This window comes from Triticum urartu, chromosome 2 (genome assembly GCF_003073215.2).
Source record: "Triticum urartu cultivar G1812 chromosome 2, Tu2.1, whole genome shotgun sequence".
NCBI lineage: Eukaryota > Viridiplantae > Streptophyta > Magnoliopsida > Poales > Poaceae > Triticum > Triticum urartu.
Genome location: NC_053023.1, coordinates 723,361,430 through 723,374,736, shown reverse-complemented (window position 1 = coordinate 723,374,736; position 13,307 = coordinate 723,361,430). Strand labels below are relative to the sequence as shown.

Below are 13,307 nucleotides of genomic sequence, written 5' to 3'. Positions count from 1 at the left end.
AGTACTTTCCCCATGGCAAATTACTTGACACAGTATTCAGCTCTGATGCTTCCCCGGTTTGGAGAGGAATTGAATTTGGTCTTGAGCTACTCAAGGAAGGCCTCATTTGGCGTGTAGGGGACGGGAGGAAAATTCAAATCATAAGAGACCAGTGGATCCCGGGGAACGAGGGGCTTAAGACAGCTACCTTCATTAGAAGATCGCGACTCCGATGGGTGAACCAACTTATCACCCCAGGGACACGGGAATGGAATGAAGAGCTGGTGCGACAAATCTTCCACCCTTTTGACGCGGATGAAATATGTAAGATAAGAATCCCAGCAAATGGAATAGAGGATCATGTGGCATGGCACTATGAAAATACGGGTATCTTTACAGTCAGTAGCGCGTACAAACTCGCGGACAACCTGAGAAGAAGCGGAAGAAACCAGGCCATGAGCTCCACAAGTGACCCAGGAGATCGTAGCGTTTGGGATGCGATATGGAAAGCAAGTGTTCCTGAGAGAGTGAAGATTTTTGGATGGAGAGTGGCCACCGAATCCCTGGCAACAAAGCACAACTCTCTCCGTAGAACACTAGTGAAAGAAGATATCTGCGATATCTGTGGAGTTGAAAAAGAAGATGAGTTCCACGCTACTGTGTCATGCACCAGGAGCAAGGCACTGAGGCACGCAATGAGAGACCATTGGAACATTCTGAAGGAGTCTCAGTTCTCCCGCACGGGACCGGAATGGCTGCAGAACCTGCTGTTGGCCAATTCCAAGACGGTCAGAAATAAGATACTACTGATCCTATGGCAGAGTTGGAGTTTAAGAAATAATATAATCCATGGTGACAGAAAGGACACGGTGTCGGGAGCAGCCCAGTACCTAATCAGACTGAATGATGAACTAACAAGCGGCCAGTACAAGCCGGAATCGAGCCCGACGGAGGAATATGCTCGCCTGTTCCCTGACAGGCTATGCAAAACACCAATGAAGAAGGCAGGTCATTGGACCGCCCCAAATCCAGGTATGGCAAAACTGAATTGTGACGCAAGTTACTACGAAGAAACAGGTGAGGCATGGGGCGGGGCAGTGGCCAGGAACCATCGCGGAGAAATCATGGCTTCGGCAGGCCGACGTTTGCATCGCTGCAACACAGTAGAGGAAGCGGAAGCAGCGGCAGTTCTTATGGGCCTGACAGAACTCTCAAACCTGTTCAGTGGAGGCTTATTGCTTGAGATCGACTGTGCCAGGCTAGGACGAGACCTAGCGACACCGGGAACCTGCAAATCAGCTAACCGTGCCCTGGTTTACGATATCAAGTTGTTGATGAGAAGATTTGCAGTGTGCAAGATCAGCGTGGTCGGCCGGGCGTTAAACACCGTAGCCCATGAATTGGCAGCAACATGTCGCAGAGAAGGTGACTTCTCCCTGATAGGTGTTGTACCCCAAAACGTAGCACAATTTGTGACATCTGATTGTACCCCTACCATGGTGTAGTGTAAGCCATGGTTCTCAAAAAAAAAATGTATGTACGTGTAAAACTAATCAAAGATGAGCTACCGCATGCATGTACTTGTGCATGTTTGCTTCACTGTATATTTTGCATTCATTTTATTTTTCAGTAATTAAATTCTCTTTGGTACAAAATCACGTCGAACACCATCCAAATAAAGTCACATATTGAAGCTAAACAACAACGTAAATTTTTGGTCACATACCCCATGAGGGGCAAATTGGTCTTTTCATGTGTCATTTAACACCGTTAAGGCTCAAAATGGATGGAAGTGTCATAAAGGGCATAAAATTTAGACATGGTGTTATATAACGAAGAAAAAAGTTTTCAGTGTCAAATAAGGAAACAATATTTAAAACAGTGTTATATAAGGAATTTTCTCTCATGCGTGTGTGTATGAGCGTCTGTGTATGTGCAATATTAAGAAAAATATTAACATCGATTCCTTCAGCTATATCTCCCTAGTTATTTTGTATTCTTATTATCTAAACCACCGCAAATTTGATAAAAGAAGAATTGAACACAAAAGAGTTGTACATTTTCAACTGTGTATCGCCTGCTCAATTTCGATTTATCATTTTCTAATTTTGGAGCTCTCTCGTTCAATTATGATTATTCAATATTGGATTTGGTTCATTATTTTGATCAGGTCAACTATTTAGATTGGATGAAGAATTTCTCAAATTAATCAGCAACAATCAGGTTGTAATAACACATTAGTCATGTGCACTATTACACCGCCTAACAAAAGAAGCGTCTACATTTGATGTAGCCACCAACGTAAGAAATTTTCCTACATATAAAAAGTGTACGAGCTAATTAGCAGATAACACATAATCACATAAGCAAGAAAGCCCATTGAGACATCGCATTATAAAAAGACATTTTATCATCTTCGACACGTGCCAAGTCAATTTTTGTCTTTATGAAATCTCAACCACACAAAGTGCACGGAGAAGCACGCTCAGCCTTTCTAGTAAGATAAAGAACCAACAACTAAAGATCCCCAACTTCGAAATAAGGATCTCTTAGTTAAATAAACAATTCAATTATAATGTATAAATAGTCTTTATAAAACATTTGTGTGTACTGTTTTGAATTGACCTAAGTAGGTCTTTTTGAGAACAAAAATTGTCACTCAAGTAGCGCCAGTAAGTTAGATTTGAACTCGTCCATTTGTGCCGCTTGGAGGAGTGCCACTGAGACCTGCACACCCCGGCCGTCCCTGCTGCCCATGAGTGCCACCTGACCGTCCGTGTTCATCCTAATCGGCTCTGTTCGCCTTGGCTTCCCCCACCCGAAGTCGGCGATCTGGTAGGCACTAAAGCCCGACGATCCTGATATGTTCATCAGCCGGTCCATGGAAGGCATGGGATCGAACGAGAAGAAATTCCACCCAGCGATAGGGTCTTCCTTCATCTTGTTGATCTCGTCCTGGACCGCCGACGCCGCAACCGCCAGGGCGCGCTCGCCATGAAGCTCCCGGGCGGGGAGCCTTGCCAAGCACTTGGTGAGGCATGAGCCGATGTACCCCGCGCCGACGGGAGGGTCAAGGCGCTCGCGGATGTCGGCGAAGAAGAAGAGCCACACGTCGTCGTCCAAGGAGAAGGACTTGCACCGGGCGAAGCACGTCCACGCAAGCGCGACGACGGCCGCGAAAGCAGACGGCGGGCGAGGCAGGGGCGTGCCGCCCGACTCATTGAGGTGGACAATGCGCTGCTTCAGGCGTTGGATGTCTCCTTCGTCCAAGGTGAACGTTCGGCGAGTGAGCCGCTTTCGGTCTTCGAAGACCGATGATGCTAGTGCCACCTGCGGTTAGGAACATGTAAGGTGTCAAATGAGTAATTCTACACCTATGTAATTATTTGTTACGTATCTTAGACTAATCATAATGAAGAGTAACTTAGACTAGTAACATATGAGGAGCCATATGTTACTAGTCTTTGTGAGGGCATTTCCAACAGGAAGCCACAAATTTCCGCGGACAAGGCCAGTCCGCGGACACGGATGCGAGAGGCCGTCATTCAACCGTAGCCGCATACATTTTAACAACAGTTCGAACCAACCGGATGAATCCGTTCAGATTTCATATAAACATGTTTTTCTTCATCATATTATCTATTTTGTCTTGTTATCGCTTATGTTACTCTTACTATGGGTAGTCTTACCGGGGATGTGAACATGTGAAAAGATTTGATTGGAGAAGAATAAGGCAGGAGCCCCACCCAGTTAAATTGAGGGGAGGAGATTAGTTTAAGTAAGGAACTTTCACACTAATCTGCTCCCCTGGAAATGTAGCCAGTTTGTAAGTCTAGCATTTTCGGTGTCAAATACACCAAATTTTCAGAGAAGTTTCTGAAAGGTGATGGGACCATCACTCCATCTACAGCAAAATTGATCTAGATTTTTCACCTCAGTCTTTCGGCGTCTCTGTACGTACTGTATAAGATTGTGATTGGATGTGCTACCTTTCTGCTCTAAAAGTACTCAAATTCAACACGAAGACATCAAGACGCTTAGTAGTAGTATGAAACAGACGAAGCACGTACGTACCGAGGGCAAATTGGGAGCGAACTTCCGCAGAACATCACTGGCCAGCTCGTCGCCGGCGGGCATCTTGACGAGCGAGCGGTCGAAGCACGGCGTGGCGGCCGGCGTCTCGCCCCGGCACGCCGTCGCCCACGCGTCAACGAACGTCCACAGCGCCCGCCCGTCGGCGGCGCCGTGGTGCACCGTCAGCCCGACCGCCACGCCGCCCTCGAAACGGGTGGCCTGCACGGCCAGCACGGCGGTCGGCAGCCGGTCCATGTCCACCTCCGGCACGAGCGCCTCGAGCACGCGCAGGTCGTGCTCCTCGTCGCCGGCCAGGCGGCGGATGTCGGCGTCGCACTCGGCGACGACGAACCTGACGCCGTCGGAGGCGGAGCAGCTGATGCCGACGTCCCCCGTCTCCTCGAGGTGGACCAGCTTGCCGGCGAGCGGCGCGAAGCTGCCCAGAGTGGCCGCGAGGGAGGAGCGGAGGGACTGGAGAATGGCGTCGAAGGGCGGCATGTCGTCGCCGGCCTCGTAGAGCAGGACGTGCTGCAGCACCGGGAAGACGACCCAGAGCGCCTCCATCGCGGTGAACCTGATCGGCCCCGGCGGCGGCGCGGCGGTCTCCGGCACGCCGACATAGGCCGACTCGACGATCCTCACCGGCGACATGGGGACGACGGAGCAGATCGGGAGCTGCGCGGTCGCCGGTGAGGATTATGGAGCCGAGCGTGCGCGCGTGCGGACGACAGGAGCCTGCTACTCGCAGGCGATGGACATGAACATTGATGATGATAATGATAGATATAATGCGGTGGCACTAGGCGTGCCAGCGGTATCAAAAACTGGTGAACCGGAGCGATTTTATGATCCTACGAAAGCCTCAGCTGGGCAACGCGCATGTGGTGGTACCCAGAGAGATAGAGAGAGAGAGAGAGAGAGTGTCGAACCCAACCACGCAACCTGGGACACTCGTCAATCACGACTTCACTTTTTGTTTGACGAGCAGTCGTGGATTCGTGGGGACGCCCACCGATTGCCATTTTACGTAGTGTCAGCGATGACGTCATTTTCCTCAACAGTGATCTTCTCACGTGTACTGCTATTTTCGTCCTCCATCAAACATTTGAACCTAGTACTAAATTTGACTTTGCCCGAGAAGGCGTCCATATGTGCCGGTGGTACATGAACGATTTTATGGTACACGAACCTCAGCTGGTGCCCAGACCCAGAGGAAGTGTCAAACCGAGCCACGCAACCTGAGACACCGGTCAACTACAACTTTCCTTTCCATAGACGAGCAACAGTGAGGCTCACAGCTTATGGAGTGCCAGCCATGTCATTTTCTTCAGTAATGATATTCATAAGCGTGTTTCTATTTGCATCCTCCATCAAACATTTATAAGCCTATTAATTTGAATTGACCCAGATAGGTACTCCCACCACCATTTCTTTTCTACTTCGCGCATAATATTTGCTTGAAATTAAACTATAAAAAGTTTGACCAAATTTATATTTAAAATTATCAACATATATAATACAAAAGCTATGTATATAATATAAAAACTAATTTGATGATGCATCTAACGATATTGATTAGGTACAGTGAGTGCTTGAAACTTTTCTATAAAGATGAACCAACTTTGCAAAGTTTAACTTCAAAATTTTATATGCAAACTATAAGGAAGTGTTCGAGAGACCTCCAGCTCTCTGAAATCTCTGAACCTGTGGAGCTCCTTTTTTCCCACTCCGTCATTTTTAGCTACAACTCCGCCCACTCCCGGTGCGAACTTGAGGAGTGAAGAGTCTCCAAACATGCCCTAAAGAAACGAAACTAGTACTTGAGAAAGAATCGTCACTTGAGCAGCTCGAGGAAACTAGACTTGAACGCATCCATATGTGCCGGCTGGAGCAGCGACACCGACACCTGGACGCCCTGCCCGTCCCTGCTGCGCATCAGCGCCACCTGACCGTCGTGGTTCATCGTAATCGGCTCTGTTCGCCTCGGCTTCCCCCACCCGAAGTCGGCGACCTCATATGCTCTAAATCCCGACGAGCCCGATATGTTCATGATACGGTCCAGGCAGGCATCGGGGATGAGCGTGAAGAAGTTCCACCCGGCAACAGGGTCCTCCTTCACCTTGTTGATCTTGTCCTGGACCTCTGACGCCGCGGCTGCCAAGGCGTGGTCACCACGAAGCTCCGGCACGGGGAGCTTCGATAGGGACCCGGTGAGGCACGCACCGATGTACCCTGCATCGACGGGCGGATCAAGGCGGTCGCGGGTGTCGGCGAAGAAGAAGAGCTGCGCGTCGTCCTCCGAGGAGAACGGCTTGCACCGGGCGAAGCACGTCCAGGCGAGCGCGACGACGGCCGTGAAAGTTGACGGCGGGCGAGGCAGGGGCGCGCCGTGGGATTCTGCTAGATGGACGATGCGTTGCTTGAGGCGTTGGATGTCCCCCGCGTCCAGGGTGAACGTTCGACGGGTGAACCGCTTTCGTTCTTCAACCAGGGACGACGGTGGTGCCACCTGCGCATAAGAATATCGATTCCTCTGAGCCCACGAAAATCCCAGTTCGAACGTCGAAGACATGAAAGAGAGCAACCACGTACCGAAGGCAAATTCGGGGCCACCTTCCGTAGGACGCTCCTGGCCAGCTCTTCGCCGCCGGGCAGCTTGACGAGCGAGCGGTCGAAGCACGGCGTCGTGGCCGGCGTCTCTCCCCTACACACCGCCGCCCACGCCTCAACGAACGTCCACAGCGCCCGGCCATCCGCGACACCGTGGTGCACCGTCACGCCCACCGCCACGCCGCCCTGGAAGCGCGTGGCCTGCACGGCCAGCACGGGGGCCGGCAACTGGCTCATGTCCACCTCCGGCACGAGCCCCTCGAGCACCCGCAGGTCGTGCTCCTCGTCGCCAGCCAGGCGTCCGATGTCTGCGTCGCACTCCGCGACGACGAACCGGACGCCGTCGGAGGCGGAGCAGCTGACGCCGACGTCCCCCGTCTCCTCGAGGTGGACCAGCTTGCCGGCAAGCGGCGCGAAGCTGCCAAGAGTGGCCGCGAGGGAGGAGCGGAGGGACAAGAGAATGGCGTCGAAGGGCGGCATGTCGTGGTCGGCCTCGTAGAGCAGGACGTGCTGCAGCACCGGGAAGACGACCCAGAGCGCCTCCATCGCGGTGAACCTGATCGGCCCCGGCGGCGGCGCGGCGGTCTCCGGCACGCCGACATAGCTCGCGTCGATGATCCTCACGGGCGACATGGCGGCCGGGGTGGGGTGACGGAGGTCGCAGTTGCCAGGTAGAATTGCCCGCTGGCTATGGCGAGTGGGTGGAGCTGGGCACCACACGGATGCACCGCGCCTTCATTATATTTGGCAGTACGTACGCCAGTCCATGTGCAGGCAGGACATACAGACCACACAACTTGTCGACGGAGACGGATCGGACGATTTGTAATGTACCGGGAATCTCCGGTAGATAGTCCTCCGGTGAATCTGTGCCGCGCCATGATACTGCAATTGACACTACCTAGGACGTAAAGATAAAGGCCACGTGCCGGATACACCAAAACTGAGAGCATCTCCAACAAATGCGGCAAAAGGCGCACCCGCATGATAAAATTTAGTTTTAGCGCGCGCCGAATGGTTCCGCGCGCTCTAGCGGTGGCGGGATCTTACCGCACGCGGGAGAAAGCGGCACGCGGCGCGGTAGATTTGGCGCGCCTATAAAATGCCGCGCTCGCCACGCGCTCTTCCCTCGCAACCTCGCCGCTTTGCCACCTCGCCGCTTCGCCGCTATCCGCGTCACCATCGCGCCACCATGCCGCCGCGCCGCCGGGGTTCTTCGGGCTACCCCGGCATCCGTGAGCGCCTCAACGGCTGGTACTCCGCCGAGATCCGGTCCGGCGACGTCCGGCTCGGCCTCGGGTCGTTCCGGAGCGCGTACGAGGCGGCCCGCGCGTACAACGCGGCGGTGTGGCGCTTGGATAGGCCCCGGTCGCAGATGAACTTCCGGAACGTCTTCACGCGCAAGCAGGCGCAGCGCGTCGCCCCTCCGCCGCGTCTCATCACTGACATGGACCGTGCCGACCACGTTCGGCGCTGCCGTCGCCTCCTCATCGCCGAGGAGGACGAGCGAGCCATGGCGGAGTGGCGTCGTCGCCACCTGGAGGACGTCGCCGACGAGCGTGCCTACTGGGCGGAGAGGACGGCAAGGCGCCGCGCGGAGCGGGCGGACCGGCGTCGGCGGAAGGCATTGGCGAATGCGCAATGCAATATCGTTGAAGCGGTGGGAGGTCGATCTTCACGTCAGACGATGAACGTTGGGACGACATATGGCTCGATACCTCGGACAACACCGACGAGGATGGTGATGATGGTAGCGACTTGGAGTAGTTTCTATCTATGTATGCCGTAGTAGTTTCTATCTAGTTGCACCGTAATTCTATTTATCTATGCTTTCAAACTATCTATCTAGTTGCATCGATGTAAAATACTTTGTATCGTTTTTTATCTATGCAATTTATCGTTTTTTATTATCTTAATATTTATCTATGCTTCCAAAAATGTTGTAAAAATGAGCGCGCGTGCTGCATTTTTGCGCATCTTAGTGCGGCTGCTGGAGTCAGCGCTGCGCGCCGCGCCAAATCAGGCGATGGACGCGCGGCAAAGCTGTTTTTTGGGCGCGGCGTGTTTGGGGTCTGTTGGAGATGCTCTGATGAAACAGCCGAAGATGAACGAATAATAGGTGATACAAAAAGCAAAAGTAAGAGAGAGAGAGAGTCAAAAGCAATGCTGCACCTACACAAGGTTAGGTAAGGTTTTTACGTAAATGCTTATGTGGAGTTTTGCGATTGTGGGGTCACCTGCACCTACACGTTTTCTTTTGATGAGCAACGGTGGGGAAATTCCACACTGCCAACGACATGCTTATCGAGTGCCAGCAATCAAAATCAGTGGGGGTCATTGTTAAGTGTTTCCCTTTTCTAAAGGGAACCGCTACGCGTCCGCCGGCGGATGTGTTAGAATCATCCGCCGCCCGGGGAGCCGTTGGATTAGCCACCTAACAGCCGTCGGATGAAACCACCGCCCACAACTGACCAGGTCGTTATTTCCTGCAACAGTCGCTCTGTTTTAGAAACAGAATCCCCTGTCCGCCGTCCATCAGGCACAGCTCCGCCCAAGCGCGGTGGCACTCGCCACCACCGCAAAAAATTGCTGTCGCCGACGCGTGGGGGCACCTAGTCCTTCAGCGCGAAATTCCTGCAACAACATGGCGCACCACATCGCGCGGCAGATGCTGGGATCCAACGCAGATCGAGCTCGCCGGGGGCCGCCTCTTGGAGAACAGCCGCGGCCGTCGTTCTCAGCTCCGACCGCGGCCGCGGGGCTTCCTCCGCGAGCTGGAGTATCATCCTGGTTCACCAACCCTCCGGTTGTGTTTCCTGAAACAACTTCTACCAGATCAAATCAGGGCAGCTGGGTGAGTTTCCTGACTCTGAAAAAACATGAACACTTGTGTGTCTCTGAAACTCATTGAAAACCTATGTATCAGAAACATAGCTAGAATTTCCTATTTGTTTCATGTGTGTGGCAGCTAGAAATTCAAATTTGTTTCGTGTGTGTGAGTCTCTGAAAAAACATGAACACTTATGTGTCTCTGACTCTGAAAAAACATGAACACTTGTGTGTCTCTGAAACTCATGGAAAACCCTATGTATCAGAAACATAGGTAGGATTTTCTATTTGTTTTATGTGTGTGGCAGCTAGAAATTCAAATTTGTTTCATGTGTGTGAGTGAAACCAAGGCAAATACCAAGCACACATGTGTGCTTGCTCTATCTCTCCAAAACATGATCCTCTCTGTTAGTTGATATTTATCAACCTATGATACGATTTTGAATGTGTGTGCTTATGTGAGAAAAGGCCATTGACTGAAAATTTGTGTGTAAATGAAGCTGAAAAACCATTGATAAATGTATCTGTGTACCTGAATTTCTGAAACAACAAATATAACTGTTGATAGCAACTATAGGAAAATAATACTTTCAACCAAGACCTCTCTATTTACATGAAAAAACATGTGCCTTATTTTAGGGAGCTGGTGCTGAAGGGGAAGAGAGCTATGTCCAAGAGAACTTTTCTGTCGATAATCATGAAGATTCAGAGGGATTATTGCATGCTGATGATGTGATGCAAGATGATTCAGATGATGGAGATGTTTCATCACAGCCACTATCACCCTATGTTGGCATGGTGTTTGACACATTTGAGGATGCCCAGAAATTCTACAATGAGTATGCCTTCAACTTGGGATTCGGCACACATATATCTTCTACAAATTACAGCCAAAAGAGAGGACAGAAGCAAGAGGATGCAATAATGATCAAGAGGGTCTTTGGGTGTGTGCACGCTAGAAAGCCCGATAAACCGGAAACAAGTAGCACCTCAGAGAGCATTGCAACAGACACAAGCAACTCCAGCAGGCGCCCTGGTACTGAAATGGATGTGACAAGAACGCGTCAGAAAAACAGGATTCTCCGTCATGATTGTAAGGCACACATGATTGTTGGGATTAGGGAGGGGAGATTGACAGTCACTTGCTTTGTTGCAGAGCATACACATCCACTGATGCAACAACCAGAGCGTGTTAGATACTACCGCTCGCACCGCAAAATACCTGCTGAAGATTACGAACTCTTGTTGACGTTGCATGATATTAACCTGTCAAATTCAGATTGCATGAGTTTCCTTGGTAGGATACATGGAGGTGACCCTAGGATACTGCCGTACGTGAAGAGGGATGTTGCGAATGAATGTGCAAAGCTTCGGGAAGCGATAACACAACAGGACATGGATATGACAGTGAAGTACTCTGAGAGGAGGAAGGTCGAGAATCCAGAGTTTTTCTTTGCGAAGCAAAAAGATCCTGCAAGGAACTCTGTCACTGCATTGTTTTGGGTTGATGGGAGGACAAGGGCGTTGTACCCGAAATATAAAGATTGCCTGTTCTTTGACACAACTTTCTGCACTAACAGATACAACATGCCCTTTGGTCCTATAGTTGGTATCAACAATCACCTCCAAACCATTTCACTCGGGTGTGCTTTGTTGCCGGATGAGACTATTGAAACGTTCAAGTGGGTCTTTGAGTAATGGATGGTTGCAATGGACAATGAGCATCCAAAGAACATAATGACTGACCAGGACCAAGCAATGGCAACAGCTATAGAGCAGGTGCTCCCAAATACTTGCCTTAGATGTTGCAAGTTTCATGTGTTTGGCAACGCGCGTTCTAAGTTGGGGAGGCTGCTTAGAGATGAGGCGTTTGCAGATGTGTTTTGCACTTGTATTAACAACTCTGAAACGGTTGAAGAATTTGAGGAAACATGGCAGCACATGTTGGAGTGTTTCGAAATTGCTGAAAACAAACACTTGAAGAACATGTGGTGAACAAGACATACGTGGGCTCCAGCGTACTTCAAGAACAATTCTTCCCGTTCACAAGCACGACAGGCAGGTCCGAGGGGCTGAACTCATATTTCAAGACAATGATTCGTCCAGCTGATTCTGTATGGAGGTTTGTGCAACAGTATGAACTGTGCCAGGAAACTGTGCTTGATCGCGAGGACAATGCTGGGTTCACTGGTAAAACGACGGCTCCTCCACTATACTCTCGGTAGGCCAGCTTCACTATACCAAAGCAAAAAAATCCAAAAAAATATTTTTTTCATGATTTGTTTTGAGAACTTTGCTTCCTTTTGTGATGTTGCAGATACAATATTGAGCGCCAAGCTGCTGATTACTACACACAGAACGTCTTTGGCAAGTTTCAGAAACAAGTGACTGCGTCTACGGGCTACATTATCAACCAAGACGCTGAGTACCAAGGGCGAGGCCTCATGTTCAATCTAACATCAAGCTTATATGAGAACCCAAAGCTCTTCTCTGTGCGTGTTATGATGGATGAAGGGGTGTTCCAATGTAGTTGCCACTACTTTGAGATGAATGGCCTGGTTTGCGCCCACATAATAAGGGTGATGGTGCACCTCAATGTGCAAGTTATTCCACAATAATACTTGTTGGAAAGGTGGTCCGAAGCAGCAACAACAAGCATGGCCAGAACTGGGCGATTGCTGGAATTTGGGCGCCCCTCGACAAACACGCTCAAATACAACTCCTTGTGCCGAAGGTTGACATGGCTCGCCTCTGATGCATGTTGCAATGATGATGCATACAAGATATTAGATGAAGCAATAAAAGTTCTTGAGCCTGCTATAGCAGCGGCGAAAAGAGGGGTACTGCCAGAACAACAAGCAACGCAGCGCAGTGAACCCCCAAAGCAACCTGCTACTGCAACGGGAGTGTTGAGTGATGGCTTACCACAGCCTCAAAGCACAGAGATGCTACGAAACCCAGCGCGTGTCCCAAAGAAAGGCCGACCAACTGAAAGAGAGAAGAGGAAGAAGACTCTGGTGGAGCAGCTAGATGATAAGCATAAGAAGAAGTCAAAACAAGAAGAGAAGAAGCCAATGCCAGCAGTGAGCCAAAATCTGAAAAAAGAAGTATTCGCTGCAAGTTCTGCAAAGAAGAAGGTCACAACGTGCAGACATGTGAACCCCTAAAAGCTGCAACAAAGGCGGCAACAACACCGCCTACATGTCAATTTTGCTCCGAGGTGGGGCATACTGTACCAACTTGTGCATACTGGAGAGCCATGATGACAAATGATCCAAGAAATGCCCAAGCAACGCAACTCAACCTCTAGGAAGAAAAAAATGAGAGAAAAGACTTGGGAAAGTTCTTGGTCCTGTTGAAGGATGTTTTGCATTTTCTTTTCAGACTCACTACATGTGCTTGAGCAAAAAACATACATAAATACTCTTTTTTGCAACCTTGATGATGTATTCAGGTTCTATTCCAATTTGAGACATACAAAAAGATAGCTCACATTTTTGTTACAAGATATGTTATGTGTGTCCTGGATTTGAGACATACAAGGTATCTCACACTTTGTGTCGTAGTTTTGAGGTCTTTGCCATATTTCCAATAATGCTTTGTTTCGTGAATGTACCATTTGCATATACATGAATGTACCATTTGTTTCAAGTTGCGACATCATATTTCCGGTGCTTGCCAAAAAAGCTATTGTATACATGGATGCTTCTACATGGCATGTGTTGTTATGGGTAGGACACCTTATTTCAGAAAACCAATAATAAAAAAAATGCAACATGGATAGTTCACATATCTGCATGGATAGTTCAGAAACA

General features: G+C 49.9%; 2 protein-coding genes and 2 pseudogenes across 2 annotated transcripts; 2 read left to right on the top strand and 2 right to left on the bottom strand.

Moving 5' to 3' along the window:
* Positions 1-2,528: 2,528 nt before the first annotated feature.
* LOC125540135 (phenolic glucoside malonyltransferase 2-like) lies at positions 2,529-4,906 on the bottom strand. Its single transcript, XM_048703726.1, has 2 exons — positions 4,054-4,906; positions 2,529-3,309 (listed from the first exon to the last, which is right to left on the bottom strand). The coding sequence occupies exons 1-2, from the start codon at positions 4,702-4,704 to the stop codon at positions 2,635-2,637; spliced, it is 1,326 nt and encodes a 441-aa protein (XP_048559683.1). The 5' UTR covers positions 4,705-4,906; the 3' UTR covers positions 2,529-2,634.
* A 661-nt stretch (positions 4,907-5,567) lies between these two features.
* Positions 5,568-7,417, bottom strand: LOC125540136 (phenolic glucoside malonyltransferase 2-like). The gene is made up of 2 exons (XM_048703727.1): positions 6,646-7,417; positions 5,568-6,562 (listed from the first exon to the last, which is right to left on the bottom strand). Exons 1-2 carry the CDS (start codon positions 7,294-7,296, stop codon positions 5,888-5,890), a joined length of 1,326 nt encoding a protein of 441 aa, XP_048559684.1. The 5' UTR covers positions 7,297-7,417; the 3' UTR covers positions 5,568-5,887.
* Positions 7,418-7,765: 348 nt separating this feature from the next.
* LOC125538221 lies at positions 7,766-8,469 on the top strand (annotated as a pseudogene).
* Positions 8,470-10,227: 1,758 nt separating this feature from the next.
* Positions 10,228-12,659, top strand: LOC125538220 (annotated as a pseudogene).
* Positions 12,660-13,307: the final 648 nt, after the last annotated feature.